This window comes from Coregonus lavaretus, assembly GCF_964263955.1.
Source record: "Coregonus lavaretus genome assembly, contig: HAP1_SCAFFOLD_2584, whole genome shotgun sequence".
NCBI lineage: Eukaryota > Metazoa > Chordata > Actinopteri > Salmoniformes > Salmonidae > Coregonus > Coregonus lavaretus.
In genome coordinates, this window is record NW_028164162.1 from 39,576 (window position 1) to 63,745 (window position 24,170).

Consider the following 24,170-nt stretch of genomic DNA (forward strand, 5'->3'; position numbering starts at 1 on the left):
GGAGGGGAGACAGCAAGAGGGGAAGAGACAATATCAGTACAGCTATTCCAAGTCTCATACTTTAAAGAAGTGAATGTGACAGCAGTCATTTATTGTTTGCTCTCCCGGGAAAGTATGTAAACTGAATATCTGACTGGTATGAATGTCATGCAGACACAGAGAAAGTGGACTGTGTGTGTTTGTATTGTGTTTGCAAGTTACAAAAGGTGTGTGAGAGAATGAGTCTCAGTGGAGTTGCTTTAGAACAGACTTTGTTCTTATTGACCTTCATTATTCATTAACCTGGAAACACACACACTACTTCCCACTCTCTGACTCCCCTTACGTGTGTGTCACACACTTCTCCCAGTGTACTCGCTCGCTCTCTCTTTACTTCCACTTGGTTTAGTTTCCTCTTTTCCTTCGAAATCCCTGCCTAGGCCAGCCCTGCCCAACCAGCCCAGCAAAGGTGAGTCTCCTTCCTCAATCTAGGATCTTTATTAGATCACTCAACTGTAATCACACATGATCCAAAGCCACTCCTTGTGAATGATCCTCCCTCCGTTTCCCTCATTCCGTCAACTCAGTCTCCCTCCCTCCCTCTCTCGATGCCCCTTTATCACTTGATCTTCATCTCTGATGTTTTTAGACTGTTGATGTCCGACTGTTCATGTGTTGAAATGTCTCAGGAGTTCCCCCCTCCCTCTCTGTCTTGCTCTATGGTGACCTGTGCCACGTCAGCTGTCATCACTAGGTCATTCCACTGCATGCCTCATTAACATGGTCAGCTCTCATCACTAGGTCATTCCACTGCATGCCTCATTAACATGGTCAGCTCTCATCACTAGGTCATTCCACTGCATGCCTCATTAACACGGTCAGCTCTCATCACTAGGTCATTACACTGCATGCCTCATTAACATGGTCAGCTCTCATCACTAGGTCGTTACACTGCATGCCTCATTAACATGGTCAGCTCTCATCACTAGGTCGTTACACTGCATGCCTCATTAACATGGTCAGCTCTCATCACTAGGTCATTACACTGCATGCCTCATTAACATGGTCAGCTCTCATCACTAGGTCATTACACTGCATGCCTCATTAACATGGTCAGCTCTCATCACTAGGTCGTTACACTGCATGCCTCATTAACATGGTCAGCTCTCATCACTAGGTCATTACACTGCATGCCTCATTAACATGGTCAGCTCTCATCACTAGGTCGTTACACTGCATGCCTCATTAACATGGTCAGCTCTCATCACTAGGTCGTTACACTGCATGCCTCATTAACATGGTCAGCTCTCATCACTAGGTCATTACACTGCATGCCTCATTAACATGGTCAGCTCTCATCACTAGGTCGTTACACTGCATGCCTCATTAACATGGTCAGCTCTCATCACTAGGTCGTTACACTGCATGCCTCATTAACATGGTCAGCTCTCATCACTAGGTCATTACACTGCATGCCTCATTAACATGGTCAGCTCTCATCACTAGGTCGTTACACTGCATGCCTCATTAACATGGTCAGCTGTCATCACTAGGTCATTACACTGCATGCCTCATTAGCATGGTCAGCTCTCATCACTAGGTCGTTACACTGCATGCCTCATTAACATGGTCAGCTCTCATCACTAGGTCATTACACTGCATGCCTCATTAACATGGTCAGCTCTCATCACTAGGTCATTACACTGCATGCCTCATTAACATGGTCAGCTCTCATCACTAGGTCATTACACTGCATGCCTCATTAACATGTCTCCTTTGCACTAACCAACCAACTACAACAACAGGCACTGACCCCGGTCCCACTCGTTCTCTCTCTCGCTCTCTCCTCCTCTCCCTCTTTCACGCACAGACAAACTTTCATTCTCCCACTGCTTCCCTCTCTCGCTCACTGAAACACACAAAAACAGAGAGTACACAGTTTCTCCTTTCTTATCAGTGTGTGCCGTGGTGGTGATAACACCAATGTCATGCTCTTGTTCCTGTGGATAGGAAGCCCTGCCCCCACACATGCCTGCACTCCTCATACACACTCTGGAATTAATTATGTACAAGCACGCACACACGCTCACAGGTGATCAGTGGTGTTGTAAAGCGGGTCAGTGAAGATCTTGGGTGCAGTTTATATATGGCGTCCAGTATAAATCAAAGCCCTGGCTCTCTGAACCTATTCAGGGAGAGGGAGAGAGTGAGAGAGGGAGAGAGAGTTTAAGTACACCATCTCCCTCAGCGTTGAGGTAGCCTAACCATACCTCTCCCTCAGCGTTGAGGTAGCTTAACCATACCTCTCCCTCAGCGTTGAGGTAGCCTAACCATACCTCTCCCTCAGCGTTGAGGTAGCCTAACCATACCTCTCCCTCAGCGTTGAGGTAGCCTAACCATACCTCTCCCTCAGCGATGAGGTAGACTATTTGAAACAGAGTGGTGTGCCATATGAGTAAGACAACATTAATAAGGAGGTTGCAGTTAATCTGTCAATCCAACTAGGTGGGTGTGTGTGTGTGTGTGTGTGTTTGAGGCTTGGCACAATTATTGTATAATCATGTAACCGACAATTAAGGACAATAACGAACTAAAAATTATAATCGTCTTAATACATTAATTTTAGTAGAGAGGGGATTCAACTTTATATTCAAGTAGATTGTTTACTCAATAGCAGTTTTTCTATTTTTACATGAAGTGGGAAAGTTTTTAATAATTTTACAAGCAGAATGGCACAATCGGAAGGAGAAGGTTCATTTCCAAACGTTCCAAGTGGTCAATTCCATTGGTTTTTTAGACAGGGTTGTCACCAAAGCTGTGTGGTATTCATTAAGTATGTCCTAACTCATTTTTACAGATGCATTATAAGCTCACAACATTTTTGCAACAAAAATGACAATAACCATGACCATTTGCATGACAATTAATCGTTACCCCAAATTCCATAATCGTTACAACTCTAGTGTGTGTAGACAGTTCAGCTCATCACTTAGCGCATACCTCGCCCTAAGACAGCCATCCAAAGTGTGCCAATGAAAAAGCACCCCGTAACTGTACATTAGTGCAGACGACCGTGACACAAACACAGTCACACACACACACACACCTCCTAATGGCTAAGTGGCAAGTGGTGGTGAAGAGGTGCCAAAGACAGCTACAAGTTAGGTCTTTCAGACAGAGTACAACAGAAAGACAGCTACAAGTTAGGTCTTTCAGACAGAGGCAACAGAAAGACAGCTACAAGTTAGGTCTTTCAGACAGAGGCAACAGAAAGACAGCTACAAGTTAGGTCTTTCAGACAGAGGCAACAGAAAGACAGCTACAAGTTAGGTCTTTCAGACAGACAGAGGCAACAGAAAGACAGCTACAAGTTAGGTCTTTCAGACAGAGGCAACAGAAAGACAGCTACAAGTTAGGTCTTTCAGACAGAGGCAACAGAAAGACAGCTACAAGTTAGGTCTTTCAGACAGAGGCAACAGAAAGACAGCTACAAGTTAGGTCTTTCAGACAGCGGCAACAGAAAGACAGCTACAAGTTAGGTATTTGATACAGAGGCAACAGAAAGACAGCTACAAGTTAGGTATTTCAGACAGAGGGCAACAGAAAGCCTAGGCTATTTATTTCAAATATAGGTCAACAGACACAAAGGATCTTCAACGCCAACCTTTCTTTCTGCATGTATAGGCTAATCATCCATAATCAGTTTTAGAGGCTGAGTTTAAAGCAGTGTTTCTCAATCCCTGGTCCTAGGGAGTATGTTGTTGACCTCCTCACATTGATTTATTCCATTCTACAGTTTAATCTAGGCACTTGGCAACTCTAAGGAGGGAGGAGCATTGCTTGCCTGTCCCTGGTACTGAAAAATATTGGGAAACACTGCTTGCTTGCGCGCGTGTGAGACACAGAGGCTCAGTCTCAGCAGGGAGCATTGAATAGGACCAAACATAACAGGAACACAGGAGTGGACCCCAACCATTTCCCTCTCTCATTCCATCTCCCTTTCTATGCCTCTCTCTCTCTCCCAATCTTTCTGGGTGTCAGTGTGTCAAGCCACTTCCAACAGGCCAGTTCAGCTGCTAAGCAGTGAAAGGGGACAGTGGAGAGGAGAGGGCCAGGGTAAGGAGAGACTGTCAGGGGACAGAGGGGGAGCCCATCCTATTGTCCAAACGACGTGGTGCAGAAAATGAGGGCAGAAATTCTGGGAATGCAACACTCTTCTTCCCCCTCGCCCTCTCCATCTTTCCCTCCCTCCATCTGGCTGTCTATTTGCCTCGCTTTTATCACTGTTCTGCACCTGACCCTCTCGCTAACCTCTCTCTAACCATCTCCCTAACCTCTCACCATCTCCCTAACCTCTCCCTCTCACCATCTCCCTAACCTCTCCCTCTCACCATCTCCCTAACCTCTCCCTCTCACCATCTCCCTAACCTCTCACCATCTCCCTAACCTCCCCCTCTCACCATCTCCCTAACCTCTCCATCTCCCTAACCTCTCTATCCCTCCCCTGGGTTCCAAATCTCTGTCTCTCTCTGGAGAGAAGTACATGAGGCAGCTGACCGGACCTGCATCAGAGATTGACTGTGGATACTTGTCTGAGGTTAAGACCAACAGGCTTCTGTTTAGCCAGTGCATCACACTATGTACTTTAGAGAGAAAGGTAAGGGACGGTGCTACCGACTTCGGCTACCGACTTCGGCTTGCCTCGAGAAAAACTGTGGCCGAACAGCCAAAAAGAAAAAAGTCCAAAACTAACACAAAAAAAGAGTCACAAAATGTCATAATATATGCACAAACTCTTCTGAACTGAAGAAAAACCCTTGAATGAGTAGGTGTGTCCAAACTTTTGACTGGTACTGTATATGTGTGTTATTATCATTAGCTGGTGTCATTAGAAAATGTAAATACCACACCAACTTGGGTCCCCAAGACAGTCCTTCAGTTAAGACTGTTTCCTTGGTGATTGGCAATTCATCCCTTCATTCATCCATGCTGCCTCTTTATTACATTCTTGACTTACACCAGACACCGCTCGCTCTAAGAGCAACCAATCTGTAAACAGTCATCTCTCTCTCTTCCTCCCTCCCTCTCTGTAACTGTGCCTGTGGCAACAGTAAAAAAGGGCCCTCAGGCTGAGCTTTCTCCCATCGGTCATCAATACACTGCTGTGTTCAATTATACATGCTAACAGCCACAATAATGAATAGACATCAATGTAAAGTTTTAATTCGTATCAACATCTTATCAAACACCTAACACCTGTGATCTTGCATCAGATGAGACAACACCCTTGCCAATTTCTGTAGGCCACATCTCCATGAGTAATCACTGAATGTTGGCCAATAAAATGACAGAGAATGGTAAATAGCTTAGATAACATATGCTGGGTCTCTTTTGAACAGAGTTCACTCGCTACATTGAATTCTTCAGTGTATGCGTCACAGTTTCATCTAGCTGAAGTGAAACTTGTTGGGAGAAGAGAGGCAGTGAGACAAGTTGTTGAAGTTGAGCTCTGAGAAAGCGTCAAATAACTGACATGTAAAAAGAGAATGTGTGACATTGACAGATGGGTACACTGACTGTACACATGGTTTTAAATGAGAATTTCACTACGGGAGAGATCTAGATGAGGCATTGCAATGTTACACCTGCTCCGTGACCTTCGCATTTAAATTCTGAGTGACGTTATCCAGCACCGTTCTGCCATCATTAAAAGTTAACTTAGGTTAGACACCAACAAGATAGCAAGTTATCAAAGACGGAGCGGGCAAATGTATTAGTTAGCTATGTGTCTGTAATGAGCAAGTTAACCCTAAAATACTGTCATAACTAGCTAGCTAGCTGACTGGGTTAGTTCGGTAGCTAGCTTGCTAACTATACACGTTAGCTAACTAGAGCGAACTAAACAACATCCAAAACATACCTGCTATTTGGCCAAAGTAGTACAACTCATCAATTTATTTTCGAGTCCTCTTCTGTTGTTTTACTTGGTGTTAATAAAAACAAGGTTTAAATCAGGCTGAAAATACTTCTGAAAAAGCAGCGTATATCAATTTTTCGAGACAGACAGTTCGTTATATACAGCTCCAACCTGTTACCTTTGTGACCGATGTCAAACGAACCGCCCAGCCCCGCTAGAGGGAATACAGGTATTGGTTGAACACATAGCAGTAGGCGGTGCTCTAGACAGCGCCCGCTTTGAATATTGGTGAGTCTGGTCTGTCAATCTGTGATAAATTGACCCAGGGGAGAAGTCTTTGTGAATGAAAATGCCTAGTGCTGTGATTGTCATAATACAATTTTTTAACTGCTAAGAATGAGGTAAGCTAATGCAGAAACAAACAAACGAAACGCATCACAACTTGTGCATGAATCAGTTTGCGCTCCTCAAATTCCACGCGTCCCATACCAAACCAACCAAATAGTCTAACCGTTCCACTTGATCTACCATATCCCCGGCAGAGGGCGCCTTTAGCACACATGGCCTAGTTATGACAGGTTATTGGAAATTAGGACAGAGGACTAGGGGACAGTTTATTATAGTAACCTGAATCGACCGATGAAATGTCAACGAAAGCATGAGAATCTTTCCCTCGATGAAAAATTCTCCCCACAAATGACATATTTTCTTGTTTTGAAAAAATATTTTTCTCACTCATTGTGGTGCCCAAACATGTGAATTCAAGCTGTGTTCATATTTTTGGATGAAATGTTTAATTGCAGCCTGTTGTGTTGCACACACCACCTTCATACAATGTAGGTTAATATTGGCTATGTTGATTAATAAATATTGGCTATGTTGATTAATAAATATTGGCTATGTTGTAATATGGCTATGATGACTACTAAATAAATGTAGGAAAACAATTAATTTAAAAAAAATCTCAAATTAATGATTAAATTCACAACATGTTGGCTAAGAATGACCATCAATTGAGAAATGCGTTGCCAAAGCTGCCCTGTCTCCTCCCTGTTAGTGAATAATAGCCTACTATAGGCATAGTTATAGGCGTTTTTTGACCATTCTGCTGTAGGCTAGTCCACCACCACACCCATTTCCCAACTCCACCAAACTCTTTCTCTCACACACGCACTTCTCTCTCCAGCACTCAGCTTTGACAGCCCGCTCTATACATCAGTCGCTCCGGGAATGGGATCATCATTAGTGAGTGCGAAGAAAAACTTCCAGTTCTTCCGATTCTACGCTCTCCAAAGATTACTCTTTAAACTGCGGGGATAGCTTCGAGATAAAGAGATAGCGACTGTCAGAAATAGATATTATAGGCGTTTCAAGTCGATGAAAGGAGAGGTAACTTTACGCACCGTGGAACGACAAAGAGAAGTGGGTCAAGCGACAGATGGGTTGAAGTTTGGGGTTGAAATTCTATGAGAACATTTACTACCAAATTTATGCTGTAGAAATCATTATGAATAATTTGTTGAAAGAAATTAACATCACAAAAGGGGTAAATCGGATAAGATACCAGGCGCGCCGTGCGTAAACGTAGGCCTATGTGGTCGTGGATGAATGTGCTTGGAAAGTTTTATGTAGGCTTACCAACTATTCTCTGTGTCTCGATTGCGGATGACTTATAAAAAGTAAGACTACGTAGACCTAAGTGAGTGTGTTATATTAGGATAAGTTTAAAGCCAAAGCTAGAAAGAAAAAAACGGTCATTGATCGTAACCAGCCATGGCAAAGTGGTTCAGTTTCCCCATCAATCTGAAGAACGGGACCGAACGCGTCCGCTCAGCCTCCGAATCCGGCCCTCAAACACGACCCAGACACGGGCTAACCCCGGGGACCAGTCTGAAGGGGAACCGGGTCAAGGAAAGTGCTGGAGGGATGGGCTCTATACTGACCGGGAGAAACCGGAAAAACTCGGCCATCGAACTGGGTCGGAACGGCTCGGGTACTGGCGGGAACTCGTTTAAGGACGGTAAGATCTGGGACAGTCTCATCCCTGGGAAGAGTAGGAAGAATTCCAAGCTCGAGACGGGGGCATCTGAGGAGCATCGGCCCACCAGGACATCCAGTTTGGCGCATGCGTACATCAGCAGGATGATCAAGGTGGACAAACAGGACAAGGGCCCCAAAAACAGCGGTACAAGTGAACAGGTGGGATTCGAAAACGAGAGGGGGAAGGCGGACATCAAATCAGCGATGGTGAGTGGCTCAGATTTGGTACTGACATCTTTGTCAACAAAGTCTTAGATTGAACAAACAAAAATGAAAAAGGCATTTGGCAGCAACAATATATGCTATAATGCTATAATTAGCCCTACAGTGTTATTAGGCTTACTGTAATTCACATTTGATCCTGTTGTTTATTGTGGTATGTGTATGGAAGCATATGGAAGCTCATTATATTTATAATTATGAGATAATAAGTCTGGATCATGGACATTGAAAAGTCCTGCAGGCCACGACCCCTTTTAAAAAGGAAATCTGTGATTCAAACAAGAACAAAGCGTACTCCCCGCCACTTTATTTGGTAAACAGCTGAGGAATGGGGCAGGAGAAATGTAACCACTCTTAAATACATAGACACAAGGACTCTCACATACAGATGTAGGATCTTACACACACACAAAGGTACAGACACATGCATACGCACACATAGTGATATTGTTGTATGGTGCTATTAAACATTTTGTATTGTAGATATGTAGAGGTGTAATAATGTTATATGATGTACTGTTTTATCTTTTGTTTTATATGTAATATAAGTGCTTTAATATGTTTGGACCCCAGGAAGAGTAGCAGCTAATGGGGATCCCTAATAAATACAAAAAATATATATAATCCTGCAACAACAGGAAATGTGAATTATTATGTGGATTATAATTCATGGACATGTTTCTCTCTCTCTCTCTCTCTCTCTTTCTTGCTCTCTCTCACACACACACAAAAGCGCACACACACACACACAAAATGTGTGATTCACGTAATACTGATTGCCTAAACGTATTTCATAATTATGATGAACTATCTCATAACAATGATTTACTATCTCATAATTATGACTTAGTATCTCCTAATAATGACTTACTATCTCAGAATTCTGACCTAGTATCGCATTATTATGACTTACTCTCATGATTATGACGTATTGTCTCATAAGAACGACTTACTATCTCATAATTATGACTTAGTATCTCATTACAATTACTTACTATCTCATAATTATGACTTACTATCTCATAGTCAGATTATTATTATTTTGGGTGGAGGGAACGAGCTTCCATACATGTATGTGTGCACTGATATAAAGAAAGAACTGTAGCTCTGAGAGTTGTGATCAGTATCTCTCTCCCACCTCAGCCTTTGTCTCTACCCCTCCCTCCCCCCTCTTGTCTTTCTTTCCTCACCACACAATGCACTGTGCTTTTAGAACCAGCTGCATTCATGCCACAGCGCTCGGGACCAGCCATACAGAAAACACACAATGAGACCTAACCTCATTCCCCCAGTCTGTCTTCCTGTGTCCCTTCCTTTCCTTTCCCCCTAACTGCTGTCACACACACACGCACGCACTCACACACACACACACACACACACACACTATACCTCTTTCTCCTCCTCTATTTCTGCCCCCAGTGAAGGCTTTGTCTGAGGCATAATATCACCTAACACTGTTGTGACTGTAGCTCTCCCACAGGTAGCTCAGATCGCTTTGGATCCACTTTCATAAAGATCATACAGGCAGTCAGACAGACACGTAAACACTCAGACACACACAGAGCCATGGGAGGGAAGACACACACAGAGCACAGAGCAGGGGAGATTCCCCAAGAAACATTCCCAGATCGTAAAGGAGACGTTTCCATACCAACTAGACTGTTACAGTGTAATTACATAGGTTATTGCAGTTACTCTGGCAGAAGGCCTACAGTATAATACTGTGAAGGTTAGGTAGAGTGGCGCAGCGGTCTAAGGCACTGCATCTCAGTGCTAGAGGCATCACTACAGACCCTGTATCACAATCTGGCCGTGATTAGGAGTCCCATAGGGCGGCACACAATTTGCCCAGCGTCGTCCGGGTTTGGCTGGGGTAGGCCGTCATTGTAAATAATAATTTTTTCTTAACTGACTTGCCTTGTTAAATAAAGGTTAAATAAAAATACATTTAAAAAAACCTTCTCTCCCGCTGTGTAGCTGATTATTCTGGAGGACTATGCTGACCCGTTTGACGCAGAGAAAACGAGGGAGCAGAGGGAGGCGGAGAGGGAGGGAGAGAACGATGGATACATGGAGCCCTATGACGCCCAGGTCATCATCACAGGTCAGTCAGGTCAAAGGTCAGGGGTCAGATCTTGTCCTGGAGAGCTACAGGGAGTCCAGGCTTTTGTTCCAGCGCAGCGCTGATACACACTGGCTCAGTTAATCAACTAATCATTGAGATCTTGATTAGTGGAATCAGGGCTGGAGTTAGTGCTGGGCTGGAACAAAAGCCTGCACTCCCTGCAGCTCTCCAGAGTCAAGGTTGTAGACTACTGCTCTAAAAGGTTTTTAAAGGATCGGACTAGAACGAGACCCTCCGCTCTCTCTCCCCTGACTTCCTTCCCTACGGGCGGTTGCTATGGGAATGGTGTTGTGCTGCGACAATGGGTGCAGCTTCCTCTTGGACTTCCTGTCTCCTGCCTCTGTTTCCTTTACCCCATTCTCTGGAAAGGAAGTTGCCACCAGTTGTTCCCCCCCACCCCTTCCATTTTACTTTACATTTTACTTTACTTTTGTGTGAAAAGAACCAAAAGACCCCCCCCCCCCCCCCCCCCCCCCCCTCCTCCTGGTCTCACCCAATCACTTCCCAGAATTCAGGAAGAGGTCCGTTCTGTCAGCCAATCAGGCACTGTGTTGACCTTTCTTCCCGTAGCTCCATTGTTTAGTCACACAATAGCCCAGACACACAGGCTACCTGACGGCCTGGCCTCCACAGACATGTCTGACCACATCACAAGCTACGAAGTTGTGTGTTAGACTCTCAGAAAAAAGGCTTCCAAAAGGTTTCTTCTGCTGTACCCATAGGATAACCCTTTTTGGTTCCAGGTAGAACCCTTCTTGGTCCCAGGCAGAACTATTTTGGGTTCCATGTAGAACCCCCTGTGTAAAAGGTTCTACCTGGGACCAAAAATGGTTCTTCAAAGGGTTTTCCTATGGGGACAGCCAAAGAACCCTTTTAGGTTCCAGATAGCATATTTTTTTTCTAAGATTGTAGAACTGAACAATGGATCACAATTATGTCACATCAGCAGTAATATTGCAATGGCTGAGTTGAGGGTTTGATATCAACATGTGACTATGTTATTGTTCTTATGACTTTGTAGGTATTCGTAGGCGGGGCTCCAAGGACCTGCTGAAGGTGTGTGTGCTGCTCCCCAAGGGAGATGGAGAAGGGGGTAAGCCCACACCCCCCCACATCTACGACACTCCCTATGAGGGGCTGCTAGAGACGGAGGGGGAGGCAGGAGGGGTGTGGATCCCTGTGACACGGCCGGAGTCAGACCCTCGCCCCCCTGGAGAGTATGAACTACCCTGGGAGTGGAGGAAGGAGGACATTGTCAGAGCACTGACAGGTAGATATATGTTTTCCAGAGGGAGGGAGGTAAAAGGAGGGAGGTAGAGGGAGGGAAGGAGAGGGAACATATTGGATACAACAATGATACACAAAAATACACAGTTCTCTCTCTCTCTCTCTCTCTCTCTCTCTCTCTCTCTCTCTCTCTCTCTCTCTCTCTCTCTCTCTCTCCTCTCTCTCTCTCTCTCCTCTCGCTCTCTCTCTTCAGTCCAGTTTAAGAAGGGAATGAGCAGTTCGCCCCCTAAAGAGGAAGCTCCTCCACCCAGCAGACAGCAGACCCTCAGTCATCAGCAGACCCTCAGACAGAAGACCTGGAACAAGAAAGTCCTCGTCCCCTCTCCCTCCTCCCCTACCTCCCCCATTCTCAAACTCTCTCCTCCCTCGCCTCTCTCTCATTCCTCTCCCCCCTCTCCCACCTCTCACTCTTCTCCCACTCCCAAACTTTCCCCATCCTCCTCTCCTCCCTCCCCCACCTCCACACCCAAGGCGGAGACAGGCAAAGTGGACCCCACCCTGCCCATGGAGAAACAGAGGTAAGGGAAGAGGAGAAGGAGAAGGGAGAGGCTGGATGGGGGGGGGGGGGGGGGGGGGGGGGGGGGGGGGGGGAGATTGAGATACACTATATATACAAAAGTATGTGGACACCCATTCAAATGACTGGATTCGGCTATTTCAGTCACACCTGTTACTCACAGGTGTATACATTTGAGCATCAAAGCCATGCAATCTCCATGCAGACAAACATTGGCAGTAGAATGGCCTTACTGAAGAGCTCAGTGACTTTCAACGTGGCACCGTCATCAAATCAAATTGTATTGGTCACATACACATATTTAGCAGATGTTATTGCGGGTGTAGCGAAATGCTTGTGTTCCTAGCTCCAACAGTGCAGTAGTATCTAACAATTCACAACAATACACACAAATCTAAAAGTAAAGAATACAATTAAGACATATATAAATATTAGGACGAGCAATGTCGGAGTGGCATTGACTAAAATACAGTAGGATAGAATACAGTATATACAAATGAAATGAGTAAAGCAGTATGTAAACATTATTAAAGTGACTAGTGTTCCATTATTAAAGTGACCAGTGATTCCTTCCATGTCTACAGTATGTACATAGGGCAGCAGCCTCTAAGGTGTAGGGTTGAGTAACCGGGTGGTAACCGGCTAGTCATAGGATGCCACCTTTCCAAAAAGTCAGTTAGTAAAATTTCTGCCCTGCTACAGCTGCCCTGGTCAACTGTAAGTGCTGTTATTGTGAAGTGGAAACGTCTAGGAGCAACAACGGCTCAGCTGCGAAGTGGTACGAAATGCAAGCTGAAGTGCTGAAGCACGTAACGTGTAAAAATCGCCTGTCCTCGTTTGCAACACTCACTACTGAGCTCCAAACTGCCTCTGGAAGCAACATCAGCACGAGAACGGTTTGTGGACTCTGGAGCAGTGGAAACGCGTTCTCTGGAGTGACGAATCACGCTTCACCATCTGACAGTCCGACGGACGAATCTGGGATTGGCGGATGCCAGAAGAACGCTACCTGCCAGAATGCATAGTGCCAACCTTAATGTTTTGAGTTGGAGGAATAATGGTCTGGGACTGTTTTTCATGCTTCTGGCTAGGCCCCTTAGTTCCAGTGAAGGGAAATCTTAATGCTACAGCATACAATGACATTCTAGACGATTCTGTGCTTCCAATTTTGTGGCAACAGTTTGGGGAAGGAAGGCCCTTTCCTGTTTCAGCATGACAATGCCCCTGTGCCCAAAGCGAGGTCCATACAGAAATGGTTTGTTGAGATCTGTGTGGAAGAACTTGACTGGCCTGCACAGAGCCCTGACCTCAACACCATCTAACCCCTTTGGAATGAATTGGAACGCCGACTGCGAGCCAGGCCTAATCGCCCAACATCAGTGCCCAACCTCATTAATGCTCTTGTGACTTAATGGAAGCAAGTCCCCGCAGCAATGTCCCAACATCTAGTGGGAAGCCTTCCCAGAAGAGTGGAGGCTGTTATAGCAGCAAAGGGGGCACCAACTCCTTATTAATGCCCATGATTATGGAATGAGATGTTCGACTGGCAGGTGTCCACATACTTTTGGTCATGTAGTGTAGCATGATGCCGCCAACACCATGCTTGAAAATATGAAGTGGTACTCAGTGATGTCTTGTGTTGGATTTTCACCAAACATAACACTTTGTATTCAAGACATAAAGTTAATTTCTTTGCCACATTTGTTGCAGTTTTACTTTAGTGCCTTATTGCAAACAGGATGCATGTTTTGGCAGTGGTTGAAAAAGTACTCAATTTTCATACTTGAGTAAATGTAAAGATACCTTAATAAAAAATGACCCAAGTAAAAGTGAAAGTTACCCAGTAAAATACTACTTGAGTAAAAGTCTAAAAGTATTTGGCTTTAAATATACTTAAGTATCAAAAGTAAATGGAATTGCTAAAATGTATTTCAGTATCAAAGTAAAAGTAAAAGTATAAATCATTTCAAATTCCTTATATTAAGCAAACCAGACCACACAATGTTTTTATATTTTTTTATTGACGGATAGCCAGGGGCACACTCCAACACTCAGACATAATTTACAAACGAAGCATTTGTGTTTAGTGAGTCCTCCAGATCAGAGGCAGTAGGGATGACCAGGGATGTTCTCTTGATAAGTGTGTGAATTGGACCATTTTCCTATCAAAATGTAACGAGTACTTTTGGGTGTCAGGGAAAATGTATGGAGTAAAAAGTACATAATTTTCTTTAGGAATGTAGTGAAGTAAAAGTAAAAGTTGCCATAAATATAAAAATTTAAGTAAAGTACAGATACCCCAAAAAACTACTTAAGTAGTACTTTAAAGTATTTTTACTTAAGTACTTACACCACTGTGTTTTGGAATATTTTATTCTGTACAGGCTTCCTTCTTTTCACTTTGCCAGGTTAGTATTGTGGAGTAACTACAATGTTGTTGATCCATCCTCAGTTTTCTCTTATCACAGCCATTAAACTCTGTAACTGTTTTAAAGTCACCGTTGGCCTCATGGTGAAATCTCTGAGCGGTTTCCTTCCTTTCCGGCAACTGAGTTAGGAAGGACGCCTGTATCTTTGTAGTGACTGGGTGTATTGATACACCATCCAAAGTGTAATTAATAACTTCACCATGCTCAAAGGGATATCCAATGTCTGCTGTGTTTATTTGTACCCATCTACCAATAGGTGCATTGGAAAACCTCCCTGGGCTCTGTGTTTGAATCTGTGTTTGAAACTCACTGCTCTACTGAGGGACCTTACAGATAATTGTATGTGTGGGGTACAGAGATGAGGTAGTCATTAAAAAACACTATTATTGCACACAGAGTGAGTCCATGCAACTTCTTATGTGACTTGTTAAGCACATTTTACTCATGAACTTATTTAGGCTTGCCATAACAAAGGGGTTGAATACTTATTGACTCAAGACATTTCAGTGTTTCATTTTTTATTAATTTGTCAAAATTCCACTTTATGGGGTATTGTGCCAGTGACACAAAATCTAAATTTAATCAATTTTAAATTCAGGCTGTAACACAACAAAATGTGGAACAAGTCAAAGGGTGTGAATACTTTCTAAAGGCACTGTAGACTGTATATCGTCATAGTGTATTGCTGTAGTCTGTACTTAGTCCTCAGCCTGAAGTGTCCCCACCTGCGCCAGCGAATACTTAACTTTTCGATGGCGCTGACTGGTAAGATGCTTCAGGAGAGCGGTTATGTGTGCTAGCAAGGCAGAGGTCCTGGGTTCGAGCCTCAGTGTGAGCCGAGTCAGGAGGAAGTGGCACTAGCTAAGCAAGCATTCTCTATCTCTCCCTCCTACCGTCCTCTAACTCCCCACCCCTCCCCATATTCCTCCCCCTAACCTTCAATATGACATTCATCCCCATCCATATACTGCTCTGAAGCTCTGCAGTACCTTCATGGAGCTCTAAAGATTATATGTACTGTATGTTTGTTTCTCTCTCTCTTTCCCCTCATCCCTCTCTTCACCCCCCTCCCCCTCCTCTAGCTGGTACCATGGCAGTGTGAGCCGCCAGCAGGCAGAGGCTCAGCTCCAGCGCTGTAGGGATGCCAGCTTCCTGGTTAGAGACAGCGAATCAGGGACCAGCAAATACTCCATCGCGCTCAAGTGAGTGTGTGTGTGTGTGTTACACTTATCACTCTTCAGTGAGCGCTCATCATGAACCACATTACACACCCACATACATGGAGGGTGAGCAGCATGTGTTGGAATAACTAAGCCCCTAACCCTTTGCCACAGTCCAGACATCCCTACTGTATCCTCTAGTTATGTAGCTATAGCACTGCATCTCTCCCTGTTACTGAAGTAATATGGTTGTTTTTCTCTCTCTCTCTCTCTCTCTCTCTCTCTCTCTCTCTCTCTCTCTCTCTCTCTCTCTCTCTCTCTCTCTCTCTCTCTCTCTCTCTCTCCTCCCCCTCTCCCTCTCCCCTCCCTCTCTCTCTCTCTCTCTCTCTCTCCCCCCTCCTACCCCTCCCTCTCTCTCTCCTCACTCCCTCTATATCTCTCCCCCCTCCTCTCGCTCTCTCAATTCAAGGAGCTTTATTGGCATGGGAAACATATGTTTACATTGCCAAAGCAAGTGAAATGGGTAAACAAAAGTGAAATAAACAATAAAAAGTGAACAGTAAATATTACACTCACACAAGTCTCTCTCTCTCTCTCTCTCTCTCTCTCTCTCTCTCTCTCTCTCTCTCTCTCTCTCTCTCTCTCTCTCTCTCTCTCTCTCTCTCTCTCTCTCTCTCTCTCTCTCTCTCTCTCTCTCTCTCTCTCTCTCTCTCTCTCTCTCTCTCTCTCTCTCTCTCTCTCTCTCTCTCTCTCTCTCTCTCTCTCTCTCTCTCTCTCTCTCTCGCTCTCTCTCGCTCTCTCTCTCAGGACCAGTCAGTGTTGTGTCCATATCATCGTGGCCCAGACTAAGGGCAGTAAGGGTCTGGGTTATACCCTGGACCAGAGTAGCTGTGTGTTCAACAGCATACCAGAGGTGGTGAACCACTACTGTACACACAGACTGCCCTTCACTGGAGCTGAACACATGACCCTGCAACACCCTGTACCCAGGCCACACTGAACACATTGAACACACACTGAACACACACACACCACTGCAAAGGAGTAACGGGTCTCACCCAAACGGCCTGAGAGGTACAGTATCATCTTGAGTTTCTCCCATGCACAGCCTAGTGGCCAAACCCTCACACTGCATAGCACAAACACACACACACACACACACACACACACACACACACACACACACACACCGCAGTGACTGTATTTATAGTACAGATGAAAACAATCCCTCTTTTCACAGTACTTCTGTCTCATTGTTCAGAACTACTCACATAAAAACAGAATTAAACACCATGCACAACTGGGTCATATTCAACTCACCCACTGTTATGACCAAATAACTAGAGATGTAGATATCATATGTATTGTTATGAATGTGGATCAGAACACCAAAGATTTGATTTCATCATTTGGCACATGGCAACCAATGGCATTATGTGATTACAGTTATATATATATATATATATAGTTTTTTATGGTCTGTGACTTCTTCCTGCTTCATTCTGAATGAAACACATTTTTTCCTCTTTCTTCCTTAGGTAATCACTGATCTGAGATGACTGGATTGATGACAGCTATGCAGCAGCATCAATTAGCTCTCAGCGATCCAGTCGTGTTAGATTAGTGATTCATTTAAGGGAGGGTTAAAGGGGGAAGGGAGCATGTTAGCAGTATTAGGAGTTCCCTTCCAGTGAGATATATAGTAGGCTACTACTGGGTATTGACATGTCCTATCAACTATCAGCTATAGCCCATATCAATACAGTTGATTGGAGTGCATTCATTCATTCAGCAGATAGATCAATCTATCGTCTATCTATTACCAATCAATCAATCCTGAAGATCGGGCTCATTACAGGTGCTATCTGTCTGTCAACAGAAAGCAGCTTTATTGATTGGACAGGGTTCAGGTGTGGGGGAGGAGCTTTCAGGCAGGAATAATGTTCTGCACTATGTATTATGTAATGTGGAAGAGTAGCTGATGCTTTTGCAGCGGCTAATGGGAAGCCTAATAAATACCAAATACCAAATGTTCAGCTAGTTAGCCTGAGTACCTGTGTGTGTGTTCATGTGTGTGTCACGTGCACTGGGTAGTATTAGGCCTCATTGATTTGATAGCTGCCTGTATTATCATCAGACACATACAGTATGGGCCTGTCAGACAGCAGTATGATTTGTTTTTGATGTGAATATATTTGGACATGTGATGGTTTCTGTAATAACCCAGGCTTGTTACTGTAATATCCCAAGCTTGTTACTGTAATATCCAAGGCTTGTTATTGTAATAACCCAGGCTTGTTACTGTAATAACTCAGGCTTGTTACTGTAATAACCCAGGCTGGTTACTATAATAACCCAGGCTTGTTAATGTGATAACCCAGGGTTGTTACCGGAATAACCCAGGCTTGTTACTGTAATAACCCAGGCTTGTTGTACAATGTGTGAAATACTGTAATGTTGACTGGAATAAAGTGAATGTGCATTTAGATTCTTCTGTTTTTTAGAAAAAGGCAATTGACTAATTACGACACACACACACACGCACACACACACGCGCACACACACACACAAACACACACACACACAGATCAGAACAGAAAAACATATGACTTGGGGGATGATTGCCTCGTGATGAGAGTGAGAACCTAACTACAGGATGTGTGAGCTGATCTCCTCTTTAACCGCATAGCCATTGACCTGGGTAGTAAATCAATTAGACACTACACAGGAACACACACAGAGAGAGAAACACACACTCACAAATGCACATGCACACCTCACGTATACACCATGCATACAAAAGTTGTACACAGACAACCACTCTCATTCACATGGCTTTTTAAAAAGCCACAAACAACAATCTTCTTTTGAAAATAATAAGCTTCATCATACATGTGGCTACCAGATTAACTAAATGACTTCTATGCGCGCTTCGAGGCAAGCAACACTGAAGCATGCATGAGAGCACCAACTCTTCCGGACGACTTTGTGATCACGCTCTCCTTAGCCGATGTGAGTAAGACCTTTAAACAGGTCGACATTCACAAGGCCGCAGGGCCAGACGGATTACCAGGACGTGTACTCAGAGCATGCGCTGACCAACTGTAATACCTACATGTTTCAAGCAGACCGCCATAGTCCCTGTGCCCAAGAACGCCAAGGTAACCTGCCTAAATGACTACCGACCCGTAGCACTCACATCTGTAGCCATGAAGTGCTTTGAAAGGCTGGTCATGGCTCACATCAACACCATCATCCCAGAAACCCTAGACCCACTCCAATTCGCATACCGCCCCAGCAGATCCACAGATGACGCAATCTCTATTACACTCCACACTGCCCTTTCCCACCTGGACAAAATGAACACCTACGTGAGAATGCTATTCATTGACTACAGCTCAGCGTTCAACACCATAGTGCCCTCAAAGCTCATCACTAAGCTAAGGACCCTGGGTGTGTGCTTAGTCCCCTCCTGTACTCCCTGTTCACCCACGAATGCGTGGCCAAGCACGACTCCAACATCATCATTAAGTTTACCGACAACACAACGGTGGTGTCACGGTTCAGACAGACGACCAGAGGACCACAATTGCGTCACACCAGAAAGTTTATTAAAACTTAAGGGAAAAGGGAAGTAGGGAGTGAATGAAGGCTCCAGGGGTAACAGGGATCCCGTCCAATGTGCTGGGTCTGTGCCCCCCCCAGTGGCAGCGATGCGTCCTATGAAGCCGGTGGTGGGTGGTCCAGAAGTCCTGGGGGGGGGAGACACAGACACAACAGGGCGGAATGAAACAAGGCAGCAGTACAGTTCAAGGGAAATCCAAAATACGTAGTAGCAAGGCAGAAGGCTGGTCAGAGTTACCGGGATTGAAGAGTAGTCAGGAGTCGTTATGGCAGAAGCAGGTCTGGATCTCCTGGGGCAGAAGAGTATCCAAAAATCAGGCAGGTCCGGGGTCACAAAACCAGGGTGAGCCAGAAGCGCGAGCAAACAGGTTCCGGGTGTGAGCTTTGCAGACGATCTGACACCGGAGAGCTGAAAGACAGGGCCTTAAATACTGGGAGAGGTAGTGGGTAATGCAGCGCAGCTGGCAGAGTAATTAGAGCAGAGCAGAGCAGGGACAGGTGGAGCTAGTTAGGCTGAGTAGAGAGAGTGGTGAGCAGAGTGGAAGAAAATTAAGGTGGTAACCCGGTGGAGTGAGAGGCTCATGACAGAACCCCCCCCCCAAGGGACGGCCCCAGAAGTCCCAAGAGCAACACCACGCCGGGCGGGAGGAGGGGAGCCGGAGGAGGGCTAGAACTCCTCCGAACGGTCCGAGTGAACGTCCTCATCCTCGGAGGAAGCCGGAGGGCCGTGGTCGGGAGATGGGACAGGTCCCGAGACAGGATCAGGCACAGGACAGGAAGCCGAGCGGGCAGGACGGTTAGGGACTCCTCTGGGGCGGCCCCTACGGATTGCAGGTTGATCAGGATGCCGTTGGTGGAAAGCGGTGATGAGAGTCCTATCCACAATCCGACTAGCTGGCACCCAGGTCCTTTCCTCAGGTCCATAGCCCTCCCAGTCAATGAGGTACTGGAGACCCCTACCCCTCCGTCTGGACCGAAGCAGGCGGCGGACGGTGTAAACCAGACCACCATCGACGAGCCGTGGAGGAGGAGGACAAGGCGCAGCAGGGACCAGCGGACTCTCATGGATGGGCTTAATCTTAGACACATGGAAAGTGGGGTGCACCCTCAGGGAATTAGGCAGTTGGAGCCGGACAGCAGTTGGGCTAATCACTCTTATAATAGGGAATGGGCCAATGAACCGAGGTGCCAGCTTCTGCGACTCCACCCTGAGTGGCAGGTTCTTTGATGACAACCACACCCTTTGACCAACATGGTAGGTGGGAGCAGGAATTCTCCGACGGTTGGCCCCGGTAGTGTAGCTGGCAACGGATCTGAGGAGTGTGGCTCGGGCTTGTGACCAGGTGCGGCGACATCGACGGGCAAAAGCCAGTGCAGATGGGCAAGTAACCTCCTCTTCCTGGCTGGCAAATAGAGGAGGCTGGTATCCATAAACACATTGGAAAGGGGACATACCGATGGCAGAGCAGGTCAGAGAATTGTGTGCGTACTCCACCCATGTCAATTGCTGCGACCAGGAGTGGGGGTTGCGTGAAGTCATGCATCGCAGTGCCTTCTCGAGCTCCTGATTAGCCCGCTCTGACTGCCCATTGGATTGGGGATGGAATCCGGAAGTCAGACTGACTGTGGCTCCCAGCAGGTGACAGAACTCCTTCCAAAAAGCGGAGGAGAATTGTGGGCCACGGTCAGAAACTACATCCTTTGGCAGTCCGTGGATCCGGAAGACGTGTTCCAGGACCACCTGGGCGGTCTCCTTGGCGGTTGGGAGCTTGGGGAGGGGAATGAAGTGTGCCATCTTGCTGAAACGGTCAACTATGGTAAGAATGACGGTCATGCCACTTGAAGGGGGCAGCCCCGTGACAAAGTCAAGGGCGATGTGAGACCAGGGACGTCTGGGCACAGGCAGGGGCTGCAGCAATCCGGCTGGGGGCTGGCAGGACGACTTGTGTTGGTTGCAGATGGGGCAGGCTTGGACGAATTCCCGTACATCCTTTCTCAGAGAGGGCCACCAGAACCTCTGGGCGAGCAGGTTGTAAGTGCGGGTGGAGCCAGGGTGACAAGCTAGGCGGGAGTCATGTCCCCACTGAACGACCTGGGACCTCAGGTCTTCGGGGACAAAAAGGCGGTCAGCTGGGCAAGTGCTGGGACCTGGCTGGTTACGGAGAGCCTCCAGCACCTGTTCCTCAACAGCCCAGGTCAGAGCTGCAACGATGCAGGGACTTGGCAGAATCGACACAGGGTCCTTGGAGGGGGTGTCATCCTTCTGGAATTGACGGGAGAGGGCGTCTGGCTTGGTGTTGCGTGATCCAGGCCGGTATGACAGAGTGAAATTAAACCTGGTGAAGAACAGGGCCCAGCGGGACTGCCTGGAGTTCAACCGTTTGGCCGTGCGGATGTACTCCAAGTTCTTATGATCGGTCCAAACGAGAAATGGAATGGTGGACCCCTCCAGCCAGTGACGCCACTCCTCCAAGGCAAGCTTCACAGCCAGCAGCTCACGGTTCCCTATGTCGTAATTGCACTCAGAGGGGGACAACCGACGTGAGAAAAAGGCACAGGGATGGAGCTTCCTATCCTCCGCAGCCCACTGAGAAATCACAGCACCAACTCCCACATCCGAGGCGTCCACCTCCACAATGAATTGCCGGTCCACATCAGGCATCTGGAGGATGGGAGCGGAGGTGAACCTCACCTTGAGGGTACTGAAGGCCTTGTCGGCTGCTGGGGTCCAGGTGAAGGGTTGCTTGGTGCTGGTTAGAGCAGTGAGAGGGGCAGCAACGGTACTGTAGTTCCGGATAAACTTTCTATAGAAGTTAGCAAACCCCAGAAACTGTTGCAGCTTCTTTCTGTTCTCCGGAACTGGCCATGAAGTGACTGCTGATACTTTGGCAGGATCCATTTGGATACTTCCCTCTGCCACTATGTACCCCAGGAAGGCCACTGTCTTGACGTGAAACTCACATTTCTCTGCCTTGGCGTAGAGGGAATTCTCCAGAAGACGATGAAGGACTTGCTGGACATGGCGGGTGTGTTCAGACAGGTTTCTGGAGTAGATTAAGATGTCATCCAGGTAAACGAAGACAAACTTGTTTAACATGTCCCGCAGTACATCATTCACTAGAGCCTGGAACACAGCAGGAGCATTGGTGAGACCAAAAGGCATAACCAGATACTCGTAGTGGCCTGTTGGTGTATTGAATGCGGTTTTCCATTCATCTCCCTCCCGGATCCGCACTAGGTGGTAAGCGTTTCTGAGATCCAACTTGGTAAAAACAGTGGCTCCCTGGAGCAACTCAAAAGCAGAGGTGAGCAGAGGCAGAGGGTAACGGTTTTTCACTGTGATGTCGTTGAGTCCCCTGTAGTCGATGCAGGGGCGAAGAGATCCGTCCTTCTTCCCCACAAAGAAGAAGCCAGCACCAGCAGGAGATGAAGATGAACGGATTAATCCTGCGGACAGAGAGCCACTGATGTAGTCCTCCATGGACTTTCTTTCAGGAGCAGACAACGAATAAAGACGACCCTTTGGAGGGGCTGTTCCAGGGAGGAGGTCGATGGCACAGTCGTACGGTCGGTGAGGGGGCAGAGATGTGGCTCTTGCTTTGTTAAACACCTCTCTGAGACCATGGTAGCATTCTGGGACATTGGAGAGGTCAGGAGCGGAGTTAGTAGGTACTGGCCGAGGGGGTAGTGCGGCAGCAAGCAGGCAGGTTCGGTGGCAGTCCTCTCCCCACTCCCTGATCACCCCGGTCACCCAGTCGAGCTGAGGGTTGTGCCGGCGGAGCCATGGGTAACCCAGGATGAGGGGTTGGCCTGGAGAGGGGAGCAGGTGAAACTGGATAGTTTCTTGATGGTTTCCGGACAGACCCATCGAGACCGGGGCCGTGACATGAGTGACCGATCCGAGTAAGTGTCCGTCCAGTGCCCGGGCAGGAATAGGAGGTGTCAAACGGAGGTTCTCCAGTCCCAGTTGGCGTGCCAGCTTGATGTCCATTATGTTGGCTTCGGCGCCAGAATCCACCAGAGCAGCCAGGGTGTGAGTTGAGTCAGAGAGGCGGAGGTGAACTTGCAGCAGGGGTTTGCGGTCGGAGGACTGGATGGTCATTGAACTCAACCGGACTCCCCCTATGCCCGGTGGGCTTCGGCCCTTTAAAGGGCAGGTTACCACACGATGTCCATCACCTCCACAATAGAGGCAGAGGTTTGAGGTGAAGCGGCGCTGGCGCTCTGCAGGAGTGAGAGAGGCTCGCCCAATCTCCCTAGGCTCAGACTGATCAAGCTGACCTGGGTGAGTGGCAGTAGATGACAGGAGCCCAGTCGGATCTCTCCGAATGCCGGTAGTAGGTGGACCTTGGCGCCCCCTCTCACGACGACGGGTCTGTATCCTTCTGTCGATCCTGACAGTCAGTGCGATGGCTTCATCAAGAGTGGAAGGCAGTTCATGGGAGACCAACTCGTCCTTGATATAGTCAGCCAAACTATGGAAGAACGCGTCCACCAACGATGGTGTGTTCCAAGAACTTCGTCTAGCCAGGGTTCGGAAGTCGATGGAATGGTCTGCGACTGTACGTCTGCCTTGTCGAATACTGAACAGTTCACGAGACGCCTCTGCGGTTGGTGAATCCAGGTCAAACACCTTCAGCATCTCCTCAGCAAACAGGTCGAAGGTTGCACATGCGGGGGTTTGACGTTCGAACTCTGCTGTTCCCCAGAGTCGAGCTCGGCCCGTCAGGTGAGTGATGGCATACCCAACTTTAGCCCCCTCCGTGGCGAAGGTCCTTGGCTGCAAGGAGAACTGAAGTCGGCAGCTAGTCAGGAATGGCCGGACCTGGGTTGAATCGCCGTTGAACCGCTCGGGGTTTCCAATCTTGGG

The 24,170-nt window shown here is 46.9% G+C and overlaps 2 protein-coding genes across 4 annotated transcripts in view; one reads left to right on the top strand and one right to left on the bottom strand.

Moving 5' to 3' along the window:
• Positions 1 to 6,772, bottom strand: part of cgna (cingulin a) — a 33,674-nt gene extending 26,902 nt beyond the window's left edge. The window contains exon 1 of one of the 2 annotated variants that reach the window (XM_084192317.1): positions 5,900 to 6,772. The gene's annotated coding sequence lies outside the window, so the exon portion shown is untranslated. The remainder of the gene's footprint in view (positions 1 to 5,899) is intronic. The other variant, XM_084192316.1, reaches the window with a different exon arrangement.
• A 558-nt stretch (positions 6,773 to 7,330) lies between these two features.
• Positions 7,331 to 18,162, top strand: LOC311117361 (SH2 domain-containing adapter protein E-like). 2 transcript variants are annotated; one of them, XM_084192318.1, is made up of 6 exons: positions 7,331 to 8,143; positions 10,136 to 10,262; positions 11,305 to 11,553; positions 11,764 to 12,088; positions 15,599 to 15,718; positions 16,484 to 18,162. In XM_084192318.1, the coding sequence occupies exons 1-6, from the start codon at positions 7,670 to 7,672 to the stop codon at positions 16,674 to 16,676; spliced, it is 1,488 nt and encodes a 495-aa protein (XP_084048444.1). In that variant the 5' UTR covers positions 7,331 to 7,669; the 3' UTR covers positions 16,677 to 18,162. The 2 variants fall into 2 exon arrangements, with proteins under 2 accessions (XP_084048444.1, XP_084048445.1); XM_084192319.1 differs by lacking the exon at positions 16,484 to 18,162 and adding an exon at positions 16,146 to 16,242.
• The last annotated feature ends 6,008 nt before the right edge of the window (positions 18,163 to 24,170 follow it).

Bases quoted from the DNA above. Each gene is read 5' to 3' on its own strand.
- LOC311117361 (XM_084192318.1), top strand. From the start codon at position 7,670: ATGGCAAAGTGGTTCAGTTTCCCCATCAATCTGAAGAACGGGACCGAA. The intron at 8,144-10,135 runs GTGAGTGGCTCA...CCCGCTGTGTAG, and splicing joins CGGACATCAAATCAGCGATG to CTGATTATTCTGGAGGACTA. The intron at 10,263-11,304 runs GTCAGTCAGGTC...ATGACTTTGTAG, and splicing joins CGCCCAGGTCATCATCACAG to GTATTCGTAGGCGGGGCTCC.